Source organism: Perognathus longimembris, chromosome 7 (assembly GCF_023159225.1).
Source record: "Perognathus longimembris pacificus isolate PPM17 chromosome 7, ASM2315922v1, whole genome shotgun sequence".
NCBI lineage: Eukaryota > Metazoa > Chordata > Mammalia > Rodentia > Heteromyidae > Perognathus > Perognathus longimembris.
Window position 1 is genome coordinate 77,558,700 of NC_063167.1, and position 25,449 is coordinate 77,584,148.

Genomic DNA, 25,449 nt, shown 5'->3' on the forward strand with positions numbered 1-25,449 from the left:
TGTTTTGTTTCCTACAGTATCTTAAAAACACTCCCAGAGCTGGACAGCGGCTCACCTGGACTGTACTGTACTCTTTCTTGTCTTTTTCTTAGCCTTTTTTTTTTAATGCTTAGTTGCCAAATTTCTTTCTCTTCATCCCCACTCCAGCAACCTAAGGCCCATCCTGGAGTGAGCGGGATGGTAAATTCAAAGCCTGGGTCTAAATTTAGAGAAACTGGAGCTTTGTATAGGCCCCAAGGCCTATCAGAGTATGGGCGTGGCTCACAAGGACAACCACGCCCCTCCAACTAATAGACAACTCCGCCCACCATGGTCCCCGCCCACTCCTAGCCCTCCCACTCCACGCCCCACGTACTAATTTCCTATTCGCCCTGCCCTTCCATTTCCGTCCATCCGTCCTGGCTGCGGAGGCGCGGGGCGCCCCCCTGTGGCGGTGACGCCGCGCTGCTCTGGGCCGTGGGACCGCCGCGCCGGAAGTGGCTTGGAGGCTGCGGTGCGTTGTGGACATGATGGCGCTGGTGACCGAGGAGCTCGAGGCCTTGGCGGCGATTTTCTGCGGGCCCCGCGAGTGGGAGGTGCTAAGCCGCTCAGGTGAATACTCCCGGGCCGCCGGCCTCCCGGGGGGCTGGAGTTGGGTCGCAGCGGGCCGGGGTGATGACGGTCCCGCAAAGCACACACCGGCGCGCCGCACTCCCTAGCCCAGCAGCCTGCCCTCAACGCGACCCATCCGGTCGCACCGAGGCCCGTGCTGCCCCGGAGCCCCAAGTCCTCGGGGCCCTTCACCCGGGCCTTGTTGAGTTGGGGGTGTCTGGGCCCCTAGAGCAGAGCTAGGCACCTGTTCGGGATGTTTGCACCGTTTGCTTTTGGGTTCACCCCAATATTTGTCCTAACCTTTTATATTTCCAAGATGACTGCTTTTCTCCTTTTTCTAGTCCACAGAAAAGTGCCGTTGGGAGGCAGCTTAGTCATCCAGCCTCTGTTTCTTGAGTTCCTGCACCCTGCAGAACTTGTAGGTCACTCGCCTTTCCACGAGCTTAAGGACTACAGAGTTTATTGAGCTTTTTGTTTCTTAGTTTCCCTGAAGTTAAAAAACAGACTACCATTCAGCAGTCTTGGGATGGGGTGAGGGGGTGGGGGAGGGTATTGGAGGGTGAGCAGGATCAAGGGAGAGGGATGGAGTTATTCGAAGTACTCTGCATCAGCCAGCACTTGTGGCTCAGGCCTGTAACCCTAGCCACTCAGGAGGCTGAGATCTGAGGATCACAGTCGAAAACCAGCCCAGGTAAGAAAAGTCCCTGAGAATCTTACCTACGATTAACCTCTAAAAAGCCAGCCTTGGCGGAAAAAGCTAAGCAAGAGCTTGAGGACCTAAGTTCAAGCCCCAGTTCCAGCACATACACCATATCTACTACATACAGATCTATGGAACAAACACAATGATACCCCTTGTACCATGAATGTCAGATATTAAAATAAATAGTGAAAACAAATCCAGAAAACTCCAAACTTGCCATTTAGGAGGAAGCACATTAATGCAGATAATTCTCAGTTTTCACTTAGCTTTCGAATTATTAGGTACACTGTAGTGGTGGTGGTGGGGTAGGGTTACCCCTTCTAAGGGAATAGTGTGTCTTCTGTTGGATTGCCTTTTGACTATACATGACCTGGCCTTCAGGCAGGCATTCAGCAGTGTGTGGATATAGAAAGCTATGTTGGAGAAAGGTCATTTTGGAATCTCCATGCTCTGTGAGCTGGCACCTTTTACTTAGACTTTATATATCCGCTCACCCACACATCCATGCAGGACTGCTGTGTCCAGACACTGGACACTGGAACCTATTGGAGAAGGGGAGCTGCTTTCTTTTTAGTAGTGTGTGTGTTTGTGTGTGTGTGTGTTGTACTAGGGTTTGAAATCAAGACCTTGCTTAGCTTTTTCACTCTAAGCTGGAGCTCTGTATCTCTTGAGCCACACTTCCACTTTGGGCTTTTTGCTGGTTAACTAGAGATAAGAGTTTCTAGATTTTCCTGCCTGGGCTGCCATAGAATGATGATCTCAGTTGTTGGCCTCCTGAGTAGCTAGGATTTACAGTTCTGAGCCACCCATGCCTAGCTTACCTTATATCTTTTGGAAACAATTCCTTAAAAATTCACGGTGTTGTGTTGTCATCCCTCTTCTGATGGGAGGCCATTCTGATTTTTTTTTTCTTGGTTCTGGGATTGGACTCAACCTGTGTGCTGTCCCTGAGCTTTTGGTCAAGGCTAGCGCTCTGCCATTTAAGCCACAGCTCCATTTCTATCTGTCTGTCTGTCTCTTTTTTTTTTTTCTGGTTCTGGAGCTTGAACTCAGGGTCTGGGTACTGTCCCTGAACGTCTTTGTCCTTAATGCTAGTGCTCTAGTACTTGAGCCACAGAACCACTTCCAGCTTTTTCTGAGTAGTTTATTGGAGATAAGAGTCTCACAGACTTTCCTGCCTGGGCTGGCTTTGGACTGTAATCCTCTCATCTCAGCCTCCTGAGTAGCTAGGATTATAGGTGTGAGCCACCACCCAGCTGGCATTTCTGGGTTCTTCTGTCTCTACTGCTGTTTATATTGATAATTTCCTCTGCCCAAGGCAGCTGTTTTGGAAAGATCGTTAGTTTTCCTATATTCCTTTCTTATGGCCCAGTTGGGGATATGTGGGAAAATGGATGGATGATGTCCATCGCACTTTAAAGAGGCGGATGTGGTCCGAGTCCATGGCTGAGGGTTGAGAACTGCTTTTGGGTGAGGGGAACCCCCCACCCCCAAAGTGCTGGAAGCAAGACAGCAGTTTCTTCCTACCAAGAACACTGTAGGCCCTTTATCTGCTGTTAAATTGAGCATGACTTTGAAGCCAGGCCTCCTAATTAATTTAATTCAGGGTTCTGGCATCAATAAGTAATTGAATTATAAAAGAATTTAGTGTAACAACTTAGGACATTTTGTTGCTGAAAGGTTCAGTGGAGAGTAGAACAATTGGGTGATTGAAATAACGGTGTCTGATGCCTGCTGCTGAGAAAGCTAGGTAAGCTGTGGGTCTCCTCAGACCATAGGAAATGTGCAGCCAGTGTGGCCACGATTCTCTGTGTCCCAGGGGAGTCAGGAGACTATTTAGGAGGGACTACAGCTGTGGAGACCACAGCCTAGGAAGGCCCTAAGATTGAAGAGGCTGTATAGTTGAGTGATTTATGCTAAATATTTTAGGGCATGTAGGTATATTTTGGTGTCTGCATTAGCCATAGTAAGTTCATATGAAGAGGCAGTGGTTATAACAGCTTATAACCTGTTAAGGTTATATATATATATATATATATTATGTATATATATATATATTTTTTTTTTGGCGCTGATCTTGGAGCTTGAACTCAGGGCCTGGATGCTGTCCTTGAGCTTTTGTGCTCAAAACTAATACTCTACCACTTTAAGCCACAGTGCCCTTTATGTTATTGTTGTTTTAATAGTTGTTGGAGATAAGAGCCTAATGGACTTTCCTACCTGGGTTGGCTTTGAACTGCAATCCTCAGGTCTGAGACTTCAGTAGATAGGATTACAGGTATGAGCCACCAGTGCCTAGCTTTATTTTTATTTTTATTTATTTTTAGTATGTATGCTGATACTGTAGTTGATTATTGGGCCTTGCAGTCTTGCTTAGCTTCTCCTGGTCACAACTAGTGATCTACCGAGCTATGCCTCTACTTCCAGCTTTTTGCTGGTTAAATGGAGATAAGAGACTCTTGGATTTGTCTGCCCGACTGGTTTTAAACTTTGATACTCAGATCTCAGCCTCCCAAATAGCGAGGATTACAGGTGTGAGCTACCAGTGCCTGGCTTCTTAGGGGTACTGATTATCCAAATACAACACTAACCAGGAGAGGGCTGAGGTGGAACAAACCAGTGACCTTCTGTCCTTCTCTGTTTCATTGTAGTCACCCCAGGTGCCACTTTCTTCATCCTTTCTATGCATCTTAGCTCTATTTTGCGCAGGAGGTTACTCATAAATAGATTAGTTAAATACCTTACAGGCTCCACAGCCTACACTACATCGTGTGTGTGTGTGTGTGTGTGTGTGTGTGTGTGTGTGTGTATTTGTTTATTGTGGTGCTAGAGATTGAGCTTGGGCACGGCACTTATCTCCACCACTGGAATGACACTTCTTTCCCTTGGTTTTCTAAATAGGGTCTCACACTTTTACACAGGCCAGCCTTGGACTGCAATCCTCCTACCTCTGCTTCCCTAGTACTGGAGATTACAGGTATCATGCCCAGGTAGTTTTCATTAAAAGGTCTCACTAACTTTGCTGAGGGTTGTCTTGAACTGTGATCTTACTATCTCTGACTAGATGAGGTTATGGGCATGAATCACCATTCCTGACCCTTTGTATAATGCTCCTTGATGGAGGTGGGGTTGCTTCTTCTAGTAAAATGATTTTTAGCTAAGAAACACTCTTGAGAAAGAGAATTAATGAGCACTCAGACAAAAGATGGGGCTGAGACCCAAGTTAGGTGCAAGACACCCTCCTTTGCCATGGCGTCTTTCCCTCCCTCCCTTCTGCCCTCTTTTCCTTTCTTCTTTCCATCTTTTTAGCTTTTTTTTTTTTTTTAATTGCCAACCTGAGGATCAAACTCAGGGCCTTGCACTTGCTAGGCAAGTGCTCTTCCATGGAGCTAAATCTGCAACCTCACCCCGCCAGCCCCCCCCCCCCATTTTGCAATGCATATATGTTTATATAGGAGTGGTCGTAAGGTTATGATCACTCTGTAGCTTCATTTTCCTATTGGCCACATAGAGACCACATCACTATTGTCAAGGCTCATTAGAAGTGGGAGTGGCATTTCTGCAAATTGTCCCATGAATCAAACTTTTATAAAAATGGGAGGTGATAGAACCCAACCCTGCATGTTTACACAGTAGCCACATAATACATTTTTATATGTATTTATTTTTTGTGCTGGTACTGAAACTTAAACTGATGGTCTGGGGGCTGTCCCTTAGCTTTTTTACTCAAGGTTGGTGCTCTACCACTTGACCCATACCTCCACCTCTAGATTTTTGCTTTATCTCATGGACTTCCCTGCCCAGGCTGGCTCCACAATTCTCAGATCTTAGCATCCTTAGTAGCTAGGGTGATAGGTGTGAGGCCCAGCACATGGCCCAGCTTAGATGTTTGTGTTTATTACCACTGATGTTCAGGTTGGACTGGACAGTCTGAATCACTGCAGTGTGCAGTGACCCTGCTACAAGTGCTCAGCTGCTCCTGTGCATCTTCAGAACTCAGCTGCCCTCTGTCAAACTGACTCAGCCTTGAGCTTCATGGTTAAGGATGGGTGGTCACTTTTACTTTCATTTCTTTGTAGTGTGACAAATACAGGCTTTTGTTTATTTTTACTATCTTCCTTACTTCTTTTTACTCTCAGAGAAACATCTTTGCATTCTGAAGCCAGTCCCCCCCCCACCCCCTCTCTCTGACTCACTGTTTCCCTCATTATCCCTGCCTTCACTTGCATTCCTAATCCTACTTCTCCCTTACAAAACACTCATCTTCTTGTTTTAAAAGAAACATGCTGGGCATCAGTGGCTCGCACCTGTATTCTTAGCTACTCAGGAGGCTGAGATCTGAGGATAATAGTTTGAAGCCAGCCCAAGCAGGAAAGCCCATGAGACTCTAATCTCCAGTAAACTATCAAACAGCCAGAAGTGGAACATTCTGTATTTATAGTTATAACTAAAGACTTTTTTGTTGTTGTTGTTAGTTGTGGGGCTTGAACTCAGAGCCTGGGTGCTATCCTTGAGCCTCTTTGGGCTCAAAGCTAGCTCTGTACCACTTGAGCCACAGTGTCCCTTCCATTTTTTAAGTGCTTGTTTGGAGATTAGAGTGTCATGGGGACTTTTCTGTCTAGGCTGGCTTTGAACTGAGATCCTCAGATCTCATCCCCCTGAGTAGCTAGGATTACAGGTGTGAGCCACCAACGCCTGGCAGTAAAGACATTTTTAAAGTGTAGACCTTAAGGAAGACCTCTCTGGAAATGTCCACCTTTATGTCATGTTCTGAAACACTGATATAGTCCATGTAACAGTCCCCTCCCTTCAGGAATCTTACAGTTCTGGAGGCTTGGTCATGCCCAGTTACTGATGGATGGGGAATGGTTGAAGGGCTTTTGCTTGAGGGAGACTTGCTTCACTAAGTCATTATGGAAGTTTCTGCAGTCATATGAATCTATGTATAGGTCTGCAGGTCTATTTAGAGACTTTCCTTCCCTCCTGGCTTCGAACTTGGATCCTCAGATTTTAGCCTCCTGAGTAGCTAGGATTATGGGTGTGAGCCACTGGCACTCAGCAGTTCCCTTCTGATCCTGGTGCCTTTGCCCCCTGCAGAGTGAATGAGCCTGATGTCTCATCAGCTCTGTGAAAAGTGGGGTGAAGTGGTGTGGAACATATCAGAAGGGGAAGCCGAGCATGTCTGAAAGAGAACAGAGTATTTCATGCTATATCCTGTGACCCTTTCCCCACCCCTCCAGGGAGCTGGACAGTTTGAACTGATGTACACTCAGTTTCAGTTCATCTCTCTGCTACATGTCACACCCCTCCTGCTGTACTAGAAGGAAGACAGGAGGGGACCAGGCAGTTACAGTGTCACACACAGCTATGTGACTTGTCACAAGATACCCTTTCATGACTTAGCATGCAACTTTGTCATCACTGATCTTACGTTTACAGGGGACTGTTGCTTGGAAAATTCCTAAGAGATTATCAGATTATCATTGATTTCCAGAATTACCAGCTGTGAATAGCTAGAAAAAATTGTATGGTGAGAAACTTTTGATAATTTAGTAAAAAATTGTCCAGGTACTAATGACTTCTACCTGCAATCCTAGCTACACAGGATGCTGAGATCTGAAGATTGCAGTTTGAAGTCAGCCTAGGCAGAAAGTCTGTGAGACTCTTATCTCCAATTAAGCACACACACACACACACACACACACAGACACACACACAGAAGCCAGAAGTGGAGCTGTAGCTCATTTGGTAGAGTACTAGCCTTGAGTGAAAAAGTTCAGGGACAGCATCTAGGCACGAAGTTCAAGCCCCAGGATTGGGATGTGGGATGGGAGCAAGGAGGGGAGAGTTTAACTCCAGGTAAGTCTTGGGTGGTGGTGTGTATGAATGTATTTATGGTTGGAGAACATGCTGTGTAAGTCTTGCCTGTTCCTAAAATCACTCCATTATGATTTATTTTCCATAAAAGAAATGATCATTGCAAATAAAACTGTGCACTTATTAGTATTCCATTGGAATTGAAAGCTGTTCATCTAATGGTTTGTTTTTGATGTCCTCCAGAAACAGATGGAACCGTATTCAGAATTCACACAAAGGCTGAAGGACTTGGAGGCGTGGACATACCCTTAGAGTTGGTATTTCAGTTACCTGCCACCTACCCCTCGTGTCTGCCCAGGATCTCCATTAACTCTGAACATCTGACCAGGGCCCAGTGTGAGACTGTGAAAGACAGGTTACTCAAGCAAGCAGAGACTCTCCCATCAGAACCTATGGTTCATGAACTGGTTCTCTGGCTTCAACAGGGTCTTCGGCATATCCTCAACCAGACAGAACCTAGAGCGGGCAGTGTGCAGAATGCTTTTGCAGTCAGCCCGACCACAGATGATGGATTGTGGCTGGCTCTTTTGCATCTAGATCATATGAGAGCAAAAGCTAAATACATCAGAACTGTGCAGAAATGGGCTTCTGATTTAAGGCTCACAGGAAGACTGATGTTCATGGGTAAAATAATACTGATTTTACTACAAGGAGACAGAAGCAACATCAAGGTGCCTCCAAATTAAGTGCTGAATATGAATCTGGTTATTTTCTCCTTAAAAGGATGTGCATTTAAGTGTGTCTTATAGCAATAGGGTAGAGTATTTCTGAAGATGTTTCTGCTTTCCTTATGGCTCAATGGATCTTCACTTTCTTTTTGATGTATGTCTCACTCCAAATTAACAACTACAAGCTAGCAAACTTCGAGAATAGGATTATATTTTAAAAACAATGCCACTTAATGCAAGTGATAGGCAATTAAAAAACCTACTGTGGGGCTAGGAATGTGGCTCAGTGGTAGAGGGCTTGCCTAGCATGCATGAAGCCCTGGGTTTGATTCCTCAGTATCACATCAGAAAAAGCCAGAAGTGGTGCTGTGGGTCAAGTGGTAGAGTGCTAGCCTTGAGCAAAAGAAGCTCAGGGACAGTGCCCAGGCCCTGAGTCCAAGCCCCAGGACTGGCAGAACAAAAACCAACTGTGGCCCATTTGTTTGTTTTTATAACAATCTATAAGCCTAAACTTTATAAATACACACTAAAAGTTAGTGAATATTAATATTTCTTTCAGTAGTTAGGCACAGCATGAGGCATATTGGTGGGTAGCCTGCAACATTTGTAACTTGATGGCAGTTAAAAATACACCCTGACAGTTTAACTTTGTGTCTATACAACCTGGAGAGCAGGGGCTTGGCCCCTACAGCCTAGAACTACAATCAGGAAGACTGTCAGCCTGTCACCTTCTTCCCAACCTGCTTTCCACCTGACTTGCCACAGCGGTGGCTTTCAAAGCCATCATCTTCCCATTTTCTAAGTGCTTCTTTGAAGCCCCTCTCACCTGTTTTATGAGGGACCAGACAAAGAAAACTGCTTCTTATATTTTAGATCTTAAAAGAGCTACAAATCATTTTATAAGTTTTATGCTTTCAGATAGGTTGGGTCAGGAATAATTACAGTAGAATTTATTTAAAAGAGAACAACCTATAATCTTGTGATCAAGTTTTTTCAAGGTGGGCTCTTATCACAAAACCTGTTTGACATTGATTTCCTGGGTTCTCGATGAGTTACAGTATACAGCATACATAACGATAAACCACATTTGTTGTCTGTGCTGGATTAGTGCTGAGCAAGGGACTTATCAATATTCAGGCAATTCATAGTGCATCTAAAAACTTTGATCTTTGAGTAAAATACCAAATGATAGAAATGAATACTAATTAATTTCTTGCTCATATTTACCTGAAAGTGAGATTTTTCTTGGAACCAGTATGGGCAAATATATTAGCACAAATGCAGTATTTTGCACATGCTGTTACTAGGATTGAATCATCAATTAACAACTCTATTCATATGACTAACTCTGCTATGCAGAGAAACAATGTTTTCTAAGTTTTTTTCTTTTTGTTAAATAGAAGTTTCTAAAATGTCAGTTTCTGCGAATTTCTCTGTGAAATTTTTATAAGATTCTTTGGAGAATGCACTCATGCTTTTCCAGATACCCCCAGTTCAGCTTGGAGAGGCTTGAGTGCCTGATAACTCCATCCAGATGCTGGTAATGACAGTGAGAGCTTGTCTGTGAGATGTGCCTCCACATTACAGCCTGGGTTCCTGTATGCACTGAGCACGCACTGTTTTATTTATCATAACACCTAGGACGTAGGTGCTGTTAGGAGTCCTACTTTAGAGTGGAGGGAAACTGAGGCATGGAGGTGTTAAACAACCAACCCAGAGTCAGAGGTTGTTAGTAGTTCATTACAGACAGAAACATGCACAGTTCTGTTATATTGCTTCTATGAGCATTATTCTGCATGCTGCCATGTAACAGTCTTATTAGTGTTTGACCCAGAGAAGTTCTGTGTAAACATAAAGTAAGTTCATAGGTTCATGACCTCTTTAAGTCTTTAAGGCTCAAAAGTATTTAATGTACACATCCATCACTTTAGGAATACCTGATGCTACAGAAAACCTCCAAAGTCGATGTGGACTCAAGTGGAAAGAAATGCAAAGAGAAAATGATTAGTGTACTATTGGAAACAAAAGTACAGACGGAACATAAAAGGTATAATTTAGTACTATTGCAGATGGAAAAGCAACTGAATCGATAATTATACTCTGACAAATCTAGGCATATTCATGAGTTTCTCTTGTCGAATGCAGGTTTCTGGCATTTGAAGTCAAAGAGTATTCCGAGCTGGATGACTTACAAAAGGAATTTGAAGCTGCGGGACTTCAGAAGCTTTTCTCTGAATTCGTGCTTGGGCTGGTAAAATGAAATGAATGACAGGAGTCTGGCTCAGACAGCAGGGTTTTGTTGTTTTTGCCTTGGTCTGGGGGAGGGGCTCATTGAAAAAATCACAAGAGGGTAATTTTACAGTTTCTCTGAAGTGCGATCTTTCTCATTTCACAGACACAATCCAGTTGTGTTTTATAGAATATTACATAAAAAATACCCCCCATGTCCTAATTTTTGCTAGGAAAAACTGGGCTTAATAGATAGAACTTTATTTAGCAGATAAATAAAAAGAGATGATAGCAAGTAAGCCTTTGTTTTATTTTATTTATATTTTGCCAGTCCTCAGTGCCTGAGCACTGTCCCTGGCTTCTTTTTGTTCAAGGCTAGCACTCTACCACTTGAGCCACAGTGCCACTTCTAGCTTTTTCTGTTTATGTGGTGCTAAGGAATCGAAGCCAGGGCTTCATGCATGCAAGGCAAGCAGTCTACCACGGAGCCACGTTCCCAGCCCCGTTTGTTTCACTTTTTAAACTTAACTTTTACAGTGTCTTTTTATTTAAGAACTCAGTGAACAGAGAAGTCTCTGCTTCCTGTGTTCTTTTTAAAAGTTTACTTCTAGTATATGTTATATTTTATTGCTGTTGTATAGCTCATGTACAGCTACATAACTCAGGTAATGAGTTCATTTCTTTTTGGACATTGTCACCTGAGCCCTTGTTTTTTTTAATTTTTTTATGCCTATAATCACAGCTCTTATGAGGCTAGAGCAAGGAATTTATTTATTTATTTATTTATCCAATTTTTATTATCAAACTGATGTACAGAGAGGTTACAGTTTCATATGTTAGGCATTGGATACATTTCTTGTACTGTTTATTACCTTGTCCCTCATACCCCCCTCCCCCTTACCCTTTCCTCCCTGAGGTGTTCAGTTCACTTACACCAAACAGTTTTGCAAGTATTGCTTTTGTAGTTGTTTGTCTTTTTTTACCCTGTGTCTCTCAATTTTGGTATTCCCTTTCAATTTCCTAGTTCCAATACCAGTATACACGGTTTCCAATATACTCAGATAAGATTACAGAGATAGTGTAGGTACAACCACAGGAAGGTGATACAAGAACATCAATAATAGAAGCTACAGATACACATGGGACGTTGAAAGTAGTTACAACTGTGATATAACAATTGTCTCCATAACATGGAGTTCATTTCACTTAGCATCATCTTATGTGTTCCTAAGGGTATAGCTATTGGGCCTTGTGATGCTCTGCTATGACTTGCCTAAACCTGTACTAATTATTCCCAATAAGGGAGACCATAGAGTCCATGTTTCTTTGGGTCTGCTGAGCCCTTGTTTTAAATAGGCTGTTTTGACCTGTGCAATTTTCTGGCTAATTTTCTTCTAATTAATTTTTTTTAAATGAAGACATTTGTTTTTAAATGTTTATTTTTATGTTTATGTTTTTGGCATTTAATCATGATTTTTCTCCATTCAACTTACTATGTCTTATGTTTTAAGTTGAATATTAAGAAAAGAACAACACTGATTTCTTTGTGGAATTGCATTCATTATTGGTTTAAATGCAACCAAAAGCTATAGAATGTGGGGCCAGGCATGGTGGCTTACACCTGTAAGCCCAACTACAAGGGAGATGTAGATAAGAGGATCAAGGTCTGAGGCTTGCCATGGGTTAAAACTCTCAAGATCCTATCTGAAAAATAAACTAAAGCAAAAATGTCAGGGTGTGTGTCTCAGGTGGTGAAGTGTTTGCCTGACAAGTACAAGTCTCTGAGTTTAAACCTTGTTACCACCAAAAGCAAAACAAAGCACAGGAACAAAATGTCTATAACCTGACTTGGAAATACTTTCTTTCTTTGGTGTATTGAAATAAGACATTTTAAATTAAAATCCCATTTGAAACTTTTGATTTCTGGTTTTTCAAAGGGAGAAATGTTTACAGAAAATGAACTTGGCTCGCTGAATAGAAGAAATTACATAGCTATATTAGTTATTATGAAATCTTAAAAAAAAACTGTGGCTTAAGGAGAGAGAACATTGCAAAGTAAAAGATGGCATTAAAATTGAACAACAACAACAATAAGCTACTTGCATCTGAGAGGACATTTGTGTTCATGAAGCCTCCTGGGCTTCCATAAGAAGCTGAGAAATGGGAGAAATCCAGTCCTTCTTATTGCAGCCTGCAAAGTGCCTGGACATCATTATGTATTTTCTTTTTGGCAGTACTGGGGTTTGAACACAGGGCCTCATGTGTATTAGGCATGTGTTCTACCACTTGAGCCACACCTTTAGCCCTTAATGCTTTAGTGGACTTGCTTAGGGATGTCCTTGGGTGGTGATCCTCCCACCTATGCTGCCATATAGCTGGCATTACAGGTGTACACAACTACACTTAGAACTTTACAAAGTTTTAACATGTTAGGGCAGACATGAAGGGGCATGGTATGCTGAGGAACATTTCTTGGTGCTCCTGCTCTGTGGGGTGTAGTCTGATAGCCTTATTTTCAGGCACCGTTATTATTAAAATATGCTTACCTCTTGGTCACGTTATAGAATGCCATTTGTGAGACAGGATTTTTCAGTTTCATTTATTGTATTTCTCAGCATTTATAAGTTTTCTTTTTTTTCTTTTTTTTTTTTTTTTGGCCAGTCCTGGGCCTTGGACTCAGGGCCTGAGCACTGTCCCTGGCTTCTTCCCGCTCAAGGCTAGCACTCTGCCACTTGAGCCACAGCGCCGCTTCTGGCCGTTTTCTGTATATGTGGTGCTGGGGAATCGAACCTAGGGCCTCGTGTATCCGAGGCAGGCACTCTTGCCACTAGGCTATATCCCCAGCCCCAACATTTATAAGTTTTCAGAAATACTGGCAGATGGAGTTAGGATCATTCTAGGGGACCAGAATATATGGAAAAATGAAACTACCCTGATAATATGCAAAACAAGAAATTAGCTAAAAAATTTGGGGCTGGTTATTATTACCCTTTCATTTGATTTGCTGTAGTTTTAGTGAAAATTAAAGTATGGAAAAGAACAGTATTGAGAATATTGGCCATATGGCTGATACAAACAGGGGGATCATAACATCATAATGTTGTGGTTTATTGCCATTGAGACTGACAGAAATGCTAGGAAACTGGGTGAAAAGATTTTTTATTAATGTATATTAGTTCTACAAAGGGTTTCAGTGTCATTTCCATAAATACATACAGTACCCAGTCAAACTCACCCTTACTTTTCTCTTAACCTTCCTCTCCTTCATGAAATGGTTTTGTGATTCTATTTTCATACACACATATAAAGTACTTTCTCTATATTCACCCTCATTCACCCTCTCTAATGTCCCTCACTGGCTGGCTGGTATCTACTAAAGTGTAAAAATTGGTTTTTACTTTCTTAGATATTTATATCTAAATCTTTCATAAATACATATACATCCAGAATGGAAAACTAACTTTGATTGTGTTTGCAGTATCTGTACAATTAACTTGACCTTTGGATAAAAGAAAAGAATTATATTCCAAAACCTGTGTGTCTGTGGTATTTTTTAATTTTTTCCTACTAGATGAAGAGTATCTACATAGTTTCCAAACTGCTGTTGTCCTTTTAGTTTGCAGTACTTATGAAAAAGATAATTAGGACTTCTGCTTTGGTGAGTAATGAGCTTCTCATTGAGTAAAACTGGAAAAAAATGACATGTCCTTTAACAAATATCCAAGTCCAGGTGGCTGGAAATGTAGATTAGTGGTAGAGTGCTTGCTTAGTATGCATGAATCCTCAGTACCACATAAACAGAAAAAGCTGGAAGTAGTGCTGTGGCTCAAGTGGTAAAGTGCTAGCCTTGAGCAAAAGAAGCTCAGAGACAGTGCCCAGGCCCTGAATTCAAGTCCCAGGACTGGCGAAAAAAAAAAAAAAGTATCCAAGTCCAGAAAAATCTTAAATCTTGAACTTGGAATAAAGAAATCCATGATTCTAATGCTCTCAAATTCTCTGATCTTCTTTGGAGGAAAAATAACATCAGAAGTCCCAAGCTTTATTGATGATTTATTTTTAAAATTCAGTATCCAACAAAGTATCTGAGATAAGATACATGATGGAAGCAGCAGAAGCAACAGGCAATAGAAATAGACTCATGTGGACGCCACATACTGGCCTGGAGTTGTCAGAAGTAGACCCTGGAGCAGTTAGGCCTGTTATGCTCCAGGAAGTTAAAGCCAAAGTATACACTGGAATTAGAAACAGTGAAGGTGTCATGGCATATTTGAATGAAACCTACCAACAAAACAGAAATTCTAGAACTGAAAAATGTAATAGTTCAGGGCATGGTTAATCGGTGTAGGTCCAACTAGGGAATCAAACCAGGCTAAATACTTTAGAGTCAGTTAAAAACATGTTGATTGTACTTGGGAAAGGAGAATGTGAGGGGGAGAACATGGGGTGGGACAGGAGGAGGAAGACATGGGTGACACACTCGGGGTTCAGAAGCTGCTAAATCTACGTCCTTGTTACATTGCTGGAGAGGATGCTCACTGGTTCTTTTACACTGGGGCATCCTAGAATATATTTCAAATTATTAGATCCTAAAATTGTCACCATGCTGATGAGGTTGTGAGTTTTTATGGATTTTATCTCTCTTTTCAAAATAAGAGTCTGTAATCTCTGTTTAGGAAGCTAAGACCTGAGGATTGAAGTTCAAAGCCAGCTTGGGCAGGACAGTCTGTGAGACTTAAAACTCTTTTTATTGTTATTATAAAAGTGATGTACAGCGGGATTACAGTTACATAAGTTGGGTAAAGGGTACATTTCTTTTTGGACAATGTCATCTCTTCCCTAGCTCTCTCCCAGTTTTTCCCTTCCATCCCTACCCCACACATTTTAGAGTTCATGTTTCAACAGAGTTTAGTTTTTTGTGCCTCCCCTTACCCTCCCAAAGACATGTGAACAAACAAGACAAAAGGAAAAGTAAATGAAAGCAGCAATAAAGGAAAAAAAATCTTGTTTCTATTTCCTGGAGGAGACTCTTATCTCCAATAAATTACCCCAAAAAGCCAGAAATGGAGCTGTGGCTCAAGTGAGCAGAAAGCTTGAGTACAGTGCCCAGGCCTCAAGTTCAAGTCCTAGGAAAAGCACACTTACAAAACAAGGAGTCTTGTAAGATATGTGGAATGCTTGCTACTTTCTGTTCACTAGGTTTAACAAGGTATTTAGTGGGCTATTAAAATGAAGAATGCCCTTTAATACTGACGTATGACTCAGAGCCATAAAGTTGATATAATCTTTAGGTAAGATAGCATCCTGAAGGCAAAGTGTGTGGCTGTTCTAGAGGTCTTTGCAAATTGATTTACATTAAGAAGCATTTGCCTGGCCAAGAACTAGATACCAACTACTCAGATCTGTGGGGATTTGCTGCAGTCTGACTGCATTTGGAAGAACAACTACAATTGGTGACACCATCCACATAAGTTTCATCATCTATATCAACTTTCTAAGACCCATCTGCTTCTACATTAGTCCAGTGAGTGAATGAAATGGGTGAATTAAACTTGCTAGAATAATGTTTTTAGTATATGGTCTTGGAATGACTGGATAGCCACATTGAAAAAAAAGGCCAATTTCCCCTACTTCATATCATATCATATCCTACCCTAAATTAATTACATGTAGGTTACAGAACTGTTTGAAAAGACAACACAAAAATATTAATGTTTGGGTCCCCATCTTAAGCAAGACACAAAAGGAATAATTTTGTAGAAAAGATTTGTATTATATAAAATTTAAGAACAACTGTTGACTGGAAGATATTAAAGACAATAGAAATACAAGCACAAAATTAGAGAAGGTATTTGTACCCATTTTGCCTTCCAGAATATTAGTAAGATAGACATCAGGAAAACTGGGCAAAGAACTTTGAATTAGATATTTCCCGACTGAGAATCCAAATGTTAAATATATATGTGTGTGTATGTATGTATATATGTATATGTATATATATATGGGTATATGTATACATATACACATACACATATATGGTGTTTAACCTCATTAGCAATCAGGAGAAATACAAATTAAGTCCACAATGGGACACCAGTGGTCATTTACCAGAATAACTAAGGTTTATTTAAAGATAGGTAATAGTAGAGATGGCAAAGACATGAAACAGTGAGAGTATTGGCATCGGTTGTTAAAATGTGCCTATGTAAGATGAAGCTGCTGTTTAAATTTTGGAGCTGTCCTGATATCTTGATTTGTTAGTTGTTGCATTAAACCAAATTTTGCTCTGATTAGATAGCTGAATTTTTAGAGGATAAAAGTAGGTTTTTAGTTCATATTTGCTCAACTTAATGGAGTGCCTTACTTCCTTGTTTCACTGCTATAAAACCCTGTGTTACTTGTTGAAGGACACTGTTTACAATGGAAGTTAACAACTTGACAAACTGTAGCTTACTTTGGTCTGCTTGAATGTCTACTCCAGTCCGAACTGGCTATAATAACACATTCCAGGAAAAGTGACATTTCTGCTAGGCCATGAGTATAAAAGATATGGACTCAGAGTCATGTATTGATTTTTTTTTTTTAAGAAAGTGGACTTGTCTGCTTTGTGGTATTGTTCTGGAGGTCTAAACTTGTGTTTGCAAGATACTTGGAGTAGTTACAAGGAGAGAACACAGGAATTGTACTATTTTCTGTGTGAACTCCAGTCTGGTACATTCTTGACATGTCTCACAGTGCTGTTTTCCTTTTTGTTTGCTGGCTAATTGGCCATAGAAACTTGCTGACTTTTCTTCCTAGGCTGGCTTTGAACCATGATGCTCAGATCACAGCCTCTTTAGTAGCTAGGAGTATAGGCATAAGCCACCAGTACTTAGTGTTCCTCCCCCCGCCACCCCCCCGCCCTTTATTTTATGAGAAAGAGTAGTTCTTTGTTGCTTTTATGTTTTCTATCAGATGTCAAATTCCTCCTGTGGTATCTATGAATTTGCTACTTTACTAGGACTGAGTGGGAATTGCTCCACATTTGTTCTTTGGCATTTCCCCCGCCAGAGTTCTTAGAAACTAGATTTTCTTTAATCACATTTGATGCATAGCATTCCATGGTTTGGCTTTCTGGTTTGCCCGTGTCCCATTTGGTGGCTGTTTGCTTTTGGGTAAAGGAGAATACCTGATCATTTATCCTGAGAAAAGGATATAGGGCACTGAGTACAAAGGAAAAAACTAACAAGACAGTATTTTAAATTCCACCCCACATCTTACCAAATAGAGCATTTAAAACTACTTATGCAGAAATATCATCCTAGAACTTCCTTAGTTTACATTTCCATATTTCTAATAAAGTACATGTCAATTTGGCATGTTTTCATTTTAATTATTGTAATTATTCTCTAAGGTGATTGATAATAATTATTGGAAATATGTGTGGTTCTAAGACAGTGAGTGAAGTTAGAGTGAGATGAAACTTTTTATTCTGAATTGTCGCGACAGATTCCTATGAAAAATGACAGGAAAATAAAGAAAAATTTCCTGTGAATTAAAATTATGCTCACATCTTGGTTTTTATTAAGTCCACCACTGGATTTACATTAGAACTCACATGAATGTGAAGTCCCAAGAAATCCAAGTAGAAATTGAACAGAGAGAAAGGCAGAATATATTTTTTGGTAGTTAGAACTTTGTTTTAGGCCCTCTAGTACTAAATTATTAACATCTATTTTTAATCATCCATGGATCTATATGCATAAACTTACTCTATGTACAAGAAAATAGCTTAGATAGCTTTCGATGAATGAGTAACCCCAAGACTCAAAGGTTAATTCCTTAAAAAAGAAATCATTTTTGAAATCATACTGGAGATGAATTTCGTGTATGTGTGCCAGTACTGGTGCTTGAATTCAGGGCCTGGGTGCTGTCCTTCAGTTTTTTTGCTCAAGGCTAGTGCTCTGCTACTTGAGCCATAGCTCCATGTCTAGCTTTTTTGTGGTTAATTGAAGTTAAGAGTCACAATCTTTCCTGACTGGGCTGGCTTGGAACTGTCGTCCTCAGATCTCAGATCTCAGCCTCTTGAGTTGCTAGGATTGATTACAGAGTGAGCCACCAGCACCTGGTTCTGGTGCAATATTAAAAAAACAACAACAACATATACCTGTGATAAGTCTTGCAACTCCTGTTTGAGAGTCTCCAGGGACCAGTTCTTCCCCGCCCCCCCCTCACCGCCCCATTACACTGGGGGGAGGGTTTGCCATCACCGGACAGTGTGACAGCCAATATATTCTTTGTCAGCTTCTCTGTCTTCAGCTGGGCTCCTTCTCTTCCAGCTTTTTATCCTCTTTCTGGCCTCTGAAGCAGCATAGAAACAATGTACACTTCTTTGTGATTGCATGTCAAATATTTGAAAGCAAGTACTATGCCTTTCTTAATGCTTCATGTCCCAAGTTGCTTGAATAATTTATCAAAAAAAATTATAGCTTCTCCCATTCACCTGGACATTTGCCTTTCCTTACATTTTAATTGGCCAATGTGTCTCTTAAAATGTGGCATCCAGAATTGAATTCCATGTTATAGACAAAGTTTAACTAGCCAGAAATACAAAAGAACTGTCACGGATAGTGATATGTGGGTTGCAGTTTCTCAGGGAAGACTCATTCTTCAGATGGGCTGAAACTCTTAAGAGGTAGGCTGGAGGTACAGCTGAGTAGAGCCCTTGCCTACCATTCTTTAAGCTCTAGGCTCCATCCCAGCACTGCAAATGAAAAAAAGTACCACAAAAGAAGAGACTTGTAGGAAAGCAGTTGGGAAACATAAAATGCTTTATAAATGAGATAGTCCTTTTAAGACTTTAAGGTACAACAAAGAATCAAAGAATAAGTGTTTTTCACTTTTATATCTTTTGATGAAATGCTGACTTTAACCTTTGCATCTGCTGAGTTAGCAAAAACTTAGTAGGGTTTTTGTTGATGTTTGTTTACTCCTTTTTTTTTCTTTTTGGGCAAAAGTGCAAAGATCATTGATCTCAGCTCCTATGAGGGGATCTTTTTTTTTTTTTTTTAAGGGACAAAGGACTTATTTTGATTCATTACTTCAAAGGATTGTGTTCTCAGTTCCTGAGATCCATGCACTGGACACAACGTGACCACAGTGGGAAAATGGAGCAGAGAATTACCACACCTCCTATCAACCAGAAAGGAGGCTGAGGGAGACACTGAAAATTACAGAGAGAAGGGAGGCAGGAGAGGGGAGGGAGAGGGAGGAGGAGGGCAGGGAGGAGGAGGGTGAGCAGAAGAGATTCCTGGACATAGCCTTCAAGCACATACCCAAAATGACCTGTTTCCTCCACCCAGACTATGAGGGGATCTTGAGTCAGTCCTTCCTTCCTTTCTTTCTTTTTCTTTCCTTCTTTCTTCTCCTTCTTTCCTTCTTTCCTTCCTTCCTTACGCCTTCCTCCCTCCCTCCCTCCCTCCCTCCCTCCCTCCCTCCCTCCCTCCCTCCCTCCCTCCCTCCCTTCCTTCCTTCCTTCCTTCCTTCCTTCTTTCCTTCCTTGTGTGTGTGGTAGTACTGGGGCTTGAACTCAGGACCACTTGAACCATAATAACTCCACTTCTTGCTTTTTGGTGGTTAATTGGACAAAAGAGTCTCATGGATTTTCCCACTTGGGCTGGCTTTGAACTGTGATCCTCAGATCTCAGTCCCCTGAGTAGCTAGGATTACAGGCATGAGTTACTAGCACCTGGCCACAATAAATTCTTAATCAATATTTGCCATATGAATCCTGTACATGATAGATAGTTCATGGCAATGAACTGGACCTAACAACTGGAAGTTGAAATCCATTGATTTGTATACCATTATTCAAATAGAGAAGACACTGGGACTGTAGTGATTTAAGACTTTATATCTCTCCTGTAGTAACACTTCTCTTCTTTGTCAAAAGAAATTACTATATTTTCTAAAATGTGACCATATTGTAGTATTTATGGTTTAATTTGTGCATGTTGAATGCTCTGAAGAGCATAAATTATTTAAAAATACATATATGCATTCATATTGAGAATAAAAATTAGTTGTTTAGTACTCACTACATTAGAAAACTCTACATTAAAGAAAACTTAGTAAATCACTTCCAAGAATTATAATATTTTGGAGTCTATATTTAGCAAAGTAAGAAAAATGCATAACCATCCATTTTTTTTTTTTTTTTTTTGGCCAGTCCTGGGCCTTGGACTCAGGGCCTGAGCACTGTCCCTGGCTTCTTCCCGCTCAAGGGCTGGCACTCCGCCACTTGAGCCACAGCGCCGCTTCTGGCCGTTTTCTGTATATGTGGTGCTGGGGAATCGAACCTAGGGCCTCGTGTATCCGAGGCAGGCACTCTTGCCACTAGGCTATATCCCCAGCCCCATAACCATCCATTTTTGGTATAGTTTTAAAAACTTGTGCAATCTAATCTTTATTTCTTTTCTTGTTATAAGTCTTGTCCACTAGAGGGGCCCTGCTTTGTACAATTCAATTTGTTTGTTTTACCAGGCCCAGAACTTCTCTTTCTGTTAGATTTATTTTCTTTTTAATAGTTCTTAAAAAGTGTTAAACAAATAGGTAAACCTTTCTAGAGAAATACTGTCCTTTCTTTTTCTATTTTTAAATGTAATCTTCCTGAGGTAGGTATTACTTGCTTAATCATACAATTTATAGTCATACATAGACTAAAGAATTATACATATTCTAATAGCATCTACTGGTTATTGTTTTTGGCTATATGAATGTGTGGGTTTTTATATCAATATTAGTTTGTATTTTCCAAACTTCATAATATTTTCCTCCAGCAAAGAACTGTCTCTTTTCTTGGGAGAAAAAAAAAGCTTGCTTATAAAATGAGGCCATTTTGCATATTAATTAGGAGCTCTTTGAACTCTACGAATAAAATCTGTTAATGCTTTGGGTATGGAACAATTATGCATTCAAGACATTAATTTTATGCTAATAAAGCGACAAGCTTTACATTTTTCTTTGTTTTGTTTGCATTTCCTGAAGATAATTTGATGCAAATAATCCCTCTGTTATACTTCACAGAGCGAGTTGGATGGTCTTCCTATAGTTAAGATTGTATCAGCACTCCCATTATAAGTCTCTATTACCCATGGTTTATAATGTATTTGAAAAAACTCACTGCAGGCAGAAATAGAACACTTATGAGTTTCAGGCTAAAAGCAATATTTCTTTAAAAAAAACTGCCTCCTCTATTTAATTTCATAGTTAATGGAAATATAAGAAGGACTGTCCTAGAGCTGATTTTTTAACAAAGCCAAACAGAACATTGCCTATAACTAAAATAATTCCTAAGTAAAAATGATTGATATCTTATCATTGGCTTAACATTACAATGTTTAACTTAATTTTTTTTAAAAAACAGCAACTGAATCTGTTTATCCTCCTATATACAAAAAAACCACACACAAATGGAACAAGAAAATTCTGTTAGACATCTGTCAATATGTATTTGATAATATTATCTCAGGAGTTATATTTTTTGTTTGATTGTCATGTGAACACTTCTTTTCAATGTATCAGAGCTAAAGCAGTTGCCTTTTGTCAAATTGGGATAGGAAGAGGGCAAACGGGCTGTGAGCTTCGTGCTGTAGAATGCTTTACTTCACCTGCCATGTAAAGTCTTCATCTTAAGTTTATGCTTCAATTACCTTGATGGCACTCAGGGGTTAATTAATAGGCATAGCAGTTTCAGCTGGCTTACTTCATTTGACTTGAGAAGATTAGCTTTTTAGACACATGGTGGTTTTGTCATCAGCTTTTGAACTCAGATCTGGACGTGTAGAAAGATTCAACCTTCTTCGTAATATGCAATCTCTAATCAAGACTAGGGCACAGCGAGACAAAGAAATTGTGAGTTAGCACAAGATGTACTATTTCCCCCCCATCCTATCAACCTTTCCTATTTAATTCTTACCTGTATTTCTGGGTGTGACATATGCACCATGATTTCTTAACCCAAGGTAGTCATGGAAACTTCCTTAAATATGGTTTGGCTCTGTCTCTGAAACGTATTATATTTTTAAATCAGTAGTCTTTGACACTCTAAGAAAACTTATGGAGGAAAAGAATCCAAACACATCTCTTACAACACTTTGCCACATGCAAAAGACGTTCATTACCTATAACACAACTGCTCAGATGGCAGTGAAAGATCAGCTAAGATGCTGAGTGACTTGCTAAAGATCACCAAATTAACCAGTAGTGATCTGCACTCTCATACTTCTTTTTTCTTTAACAGTGGGATGGAAACCATGACCTTGTACATACCATCTATCAGTCGACTTACACCCTTAGCCTTTAGCACACACATTGGTTGCTTTAAATTAAGTAGTTGCACAAAAGAGTTTTAATTCTGTAAGTCGCGTTATGAATATAATGCGTCTGGATTGTTACCATCCCTTCCATCATTCTCACCACTCTTTTCCAACCCACCCATCCCTACCCTCAAGTTAGTACTCCCATTCTATCTTCAGTTTCATGATCTTTCCTCAGTAGCCCAGTGGCTTCTTATTTCTTCTGGGATAAGCTCATACTTTTACCTTTGAACAAGAGTCTAGTTAGATGGTTAGTACATTCCTCTTCTAGCAAGATACCCTAGACTAGGTAATTTATAAATAATACCTATTTCTTACAGTTCTTGATGCTGGGAAGACTGAGTTCAAGGCACAAAAAAATTTGGTATCTGTTAAGGACTCACTGTCTAAGTTGGCATCTTCCTGCTGCATCCTCCAGAGGGTACAGATGCCATGTCCTTGTATGGAGGAAGGACTGAAAGGTCAAGCTGGTCTCTGAAGCCTTTTTTATAGGGCAATAATTCCATTCATGAAGGCAGGACCTCATGGTTAAAGGACTTACCAAACGTCCCACCTCTTAGTACTATTAAGATAATTTAATTGTGGGAATTAAGTTTCCAAATAAATTTTAGAGAGATACAAACATTCAAACCCCAGAACATACCATGAATATCTGCTATTTTCAGAGACTATCATGGAATTTATAAAGTTTCTATATCCAATTCTTAAAATATGCTGTATTGCTTAGGTCCATAAATAAAGAACTTAGAGCATAGACAAGATTGCTTCACATCTAAGTAAAATTATAAATCAATGACAAAAGCAAATCACAAATTTACTAGTTCATCTCTCTGCTTAAGAATATTTCTTTCGGGCTGGGGATATAGCCTAGTGGCAAGAGTGCCTGCCTCGGATACACGAGGCCCTAGGTTCGATTCCCCAGCACCACATATACAGAAAACGGCCAGAAGCGGCGCTGTGGCTCAAGTGGCAGAGTGCTAGCCTTGAGCAAAAAGAAGCCAGGGACAGTGCTCAGGCCCTGAGTCCAAGGCCCAGGACTGGCAAAAAAAAAAAAAAAGAAAAAAAAGAATATTTCTTTCTATCAGTATTTTGATTATAGAAGAGTCAATGCTTTTGAATAAAGGGTGGGAAGAAGAATGTATGAACTCAGGTGAGTCTTCAGTCGTAAGAGAGTTATGAGAAAATAGTAGATGATCATTTTTATTTCTTTTTTTTTTTTTTTTTTTTTGCCAGTCCTGGGTCTGAGCACTGTCCCTGGCTTTTTTGGCCAGTCCTGGGGCTTGGACTCAGGGCTGAGCACTGTCCCTGGCTTCTTTTTGCTCAAGGCTAGCACTCTGCCACTTGAGCCACAGCGCCACTTCTGGCCATTTTCTGTATATGTGGTGCTGGGGAATCGAACCCAGGACCTCATGTATATGAAGCAGGCACGCTTGCCACTAGGCCATATCCCCAGCCCCTAGATGATCATTTTTGAAGAATGGTTTAAAAGTAGTATTGGGACTTATGTAACTCAATCCTCTGTATATAACCATTACAGTAACAGTACAATTTTTTTTTTTTTGCCAGTCCTAGGGTTTGGGAATCAGGGCCTGAGCACTGTTTCTGGCTTCTTTTTTGCTCAAGGCTAGCACTCTACCACTTGAGCTACAGCACCACTTCCAGATTTTTCTGTTTATGTGGTGCTGAGGAATCAAACTAAAGGCTTCATGCATGAAAGGCAAGCACTTTACCACTAAGCCATATTCCCAGCCCCCAACAACACAATTAAAAAAAAAAGTAATACTGGTATAATGAATCAGGGGAAGCATTAGATATACCCATACAGCTGCTCGGATCTGGACAACCATATAGATCTGTGTGTGTGTACATGTGTGTGTGTAAATATAAGTATTTACACACAGACACACATGTATTTGATGAAAAATAAGAGACTATTTCTCATATTTACAAGCCTGCTTCAAATAAAAAATTAATTGTAAGAATTTTAGTAAGTCATTATTTACTCATATTCCTTTTAATTTGTGTTGTTTTTGAATAGAATAAATTTAGAATGCAATGCAGGCTTTTACAGGTTTTACTTCTAAACTCTGTGTGTGTGTGTGTGTGTGTGTGTATGTGTGTGTGTATGCATATGTGCATGTGATGTGTGCTGTGAGTGGGCAAGGGCCTTGAGCTCTTGCTTTACTTTTTCCATCCAAGATTGGCTCTCAATCACTTGAGCCATATATCCATTTTGGCTTTTTTGGCTTTTTGCTGGTTAAGTGGAGATAAGAGTGTTTCTTTTTTCTTTTTTCTTTTTTTTTTACAGATTTGTCTGCCTGTTCTGGCTTCGAACTTTGGGTCTTAAATCTCAGCCTCTTGAGTTGCAAGGATTGCATGCATGAGCCACCAGTGCCCAGCTACTTCTAACCTGTTTATTCTGAAGAAACTTTTCCTAATTGTGTCAATGTTATAAATGACATTCATTTACTAACATTTTATGTAATTGAGTGGTCCATTCATATACTGTATAAGAAGCAATAACTTCATTCCCTTCTTTGACCTCTCCCGAGTATTATTTTGTACATTTTTCCAACCTCTTGATTGTCCCCATCCCTCTAAGTTTACTTGTTCAACCTTTCCTATCTTCTTTTCCTACAATACCCTGCCCAGGATCGTTAGGGATCTCATAATAGTGGCATCCAAAGAAAAATATTGTGACAGTATGAGGAGAGGTGGTGAAATGTATTTGAAAGCTAATATGCTTTGGATTTAGATCAGGGGTCAGCAAACTTTTTCTGCCAAAGACAATCTAGTAAATGTTTTTGTCACTGTGGTCCACCCAATCTCTGGAACAGCTACTCCATTCTTGCCACTGTAGCACAGAGGAAGACCTGGGTTTATGTGGCAGTTGTATGAATTGTTGGCTTTGTGTTTTGGGTTAAGTTGGTTCATTTCTTTTAGTTTCAGTTTTGTCAATAAAATGAACTAGCATCCATTTTATGAATTATTGGTGACGATGAACTACAATAACATATAAAACTCACAG

The 25,449-nt window shown here is 40.4% G+C and overlaps 1 protein-coding gene across 2 annotated transcripts; it reads left to right on the forward strand.

Moving 5' to 3' along the window:
- Window positions 1–457: 457 nt before the first annotated feature.
- On the forward strand, window positions 458–10,355 carry Rwdd3 (RWD domain containing 3). 2 transcript variants are annotated; one of them, XM_048352010.1, is made up of 4 exons: window positions 458–591; window positions 7,355–7,842; window positions 9,771–9,886; window positions 9,985–10,355. In XM_048352010.1, exons 1-4 carry the CDS (start codon window positions 507–509, stop codon window positions 10,097–10,099), a joined length of 804 nt encoding a protein of 267 aa, XP_048207967.1. In that variant the 5' UTR covers window positions 458–506; the 3' UTR covers window positions 10,100–10,355. The 2 variants fall into 2 exon arrangements, with proteins under 2 accessions (XP_048207967.1, XP_048207968.1); XM_048352011.1 differs by lacking the exon at window positions 9,985–10,355 and having other exon boundaries at window positions 7,355–7,795; window positions 9,771–9,847.
- The last annotated feature ends 15,094 nt before the right edge of the window (window positions 10,356–25,449 follow it).

Coding starts and splice junctions, on each gene's coding strand:
- Rwdd3 (XM_048352010.1), top strand. CDS start 507: ATGATGGCGCTGGTGACCGAGGAGCTCGAGGCCTTGGCGGCGATTTTC. Junction 7,843..9,770: donor GAGACAGAAGCAACATCAAG/GTGCCTCCAAAT, acceptor CCATCACTTTAG/GAATACCTGATGCTACAGAA. Junction 9,887..9,984: donor GTACAGACGGAACATAAAAG/GTATAATTTAGT, acceptor TGTCGAATGCAG/GTTTCTGGCATTTGAAGTCA.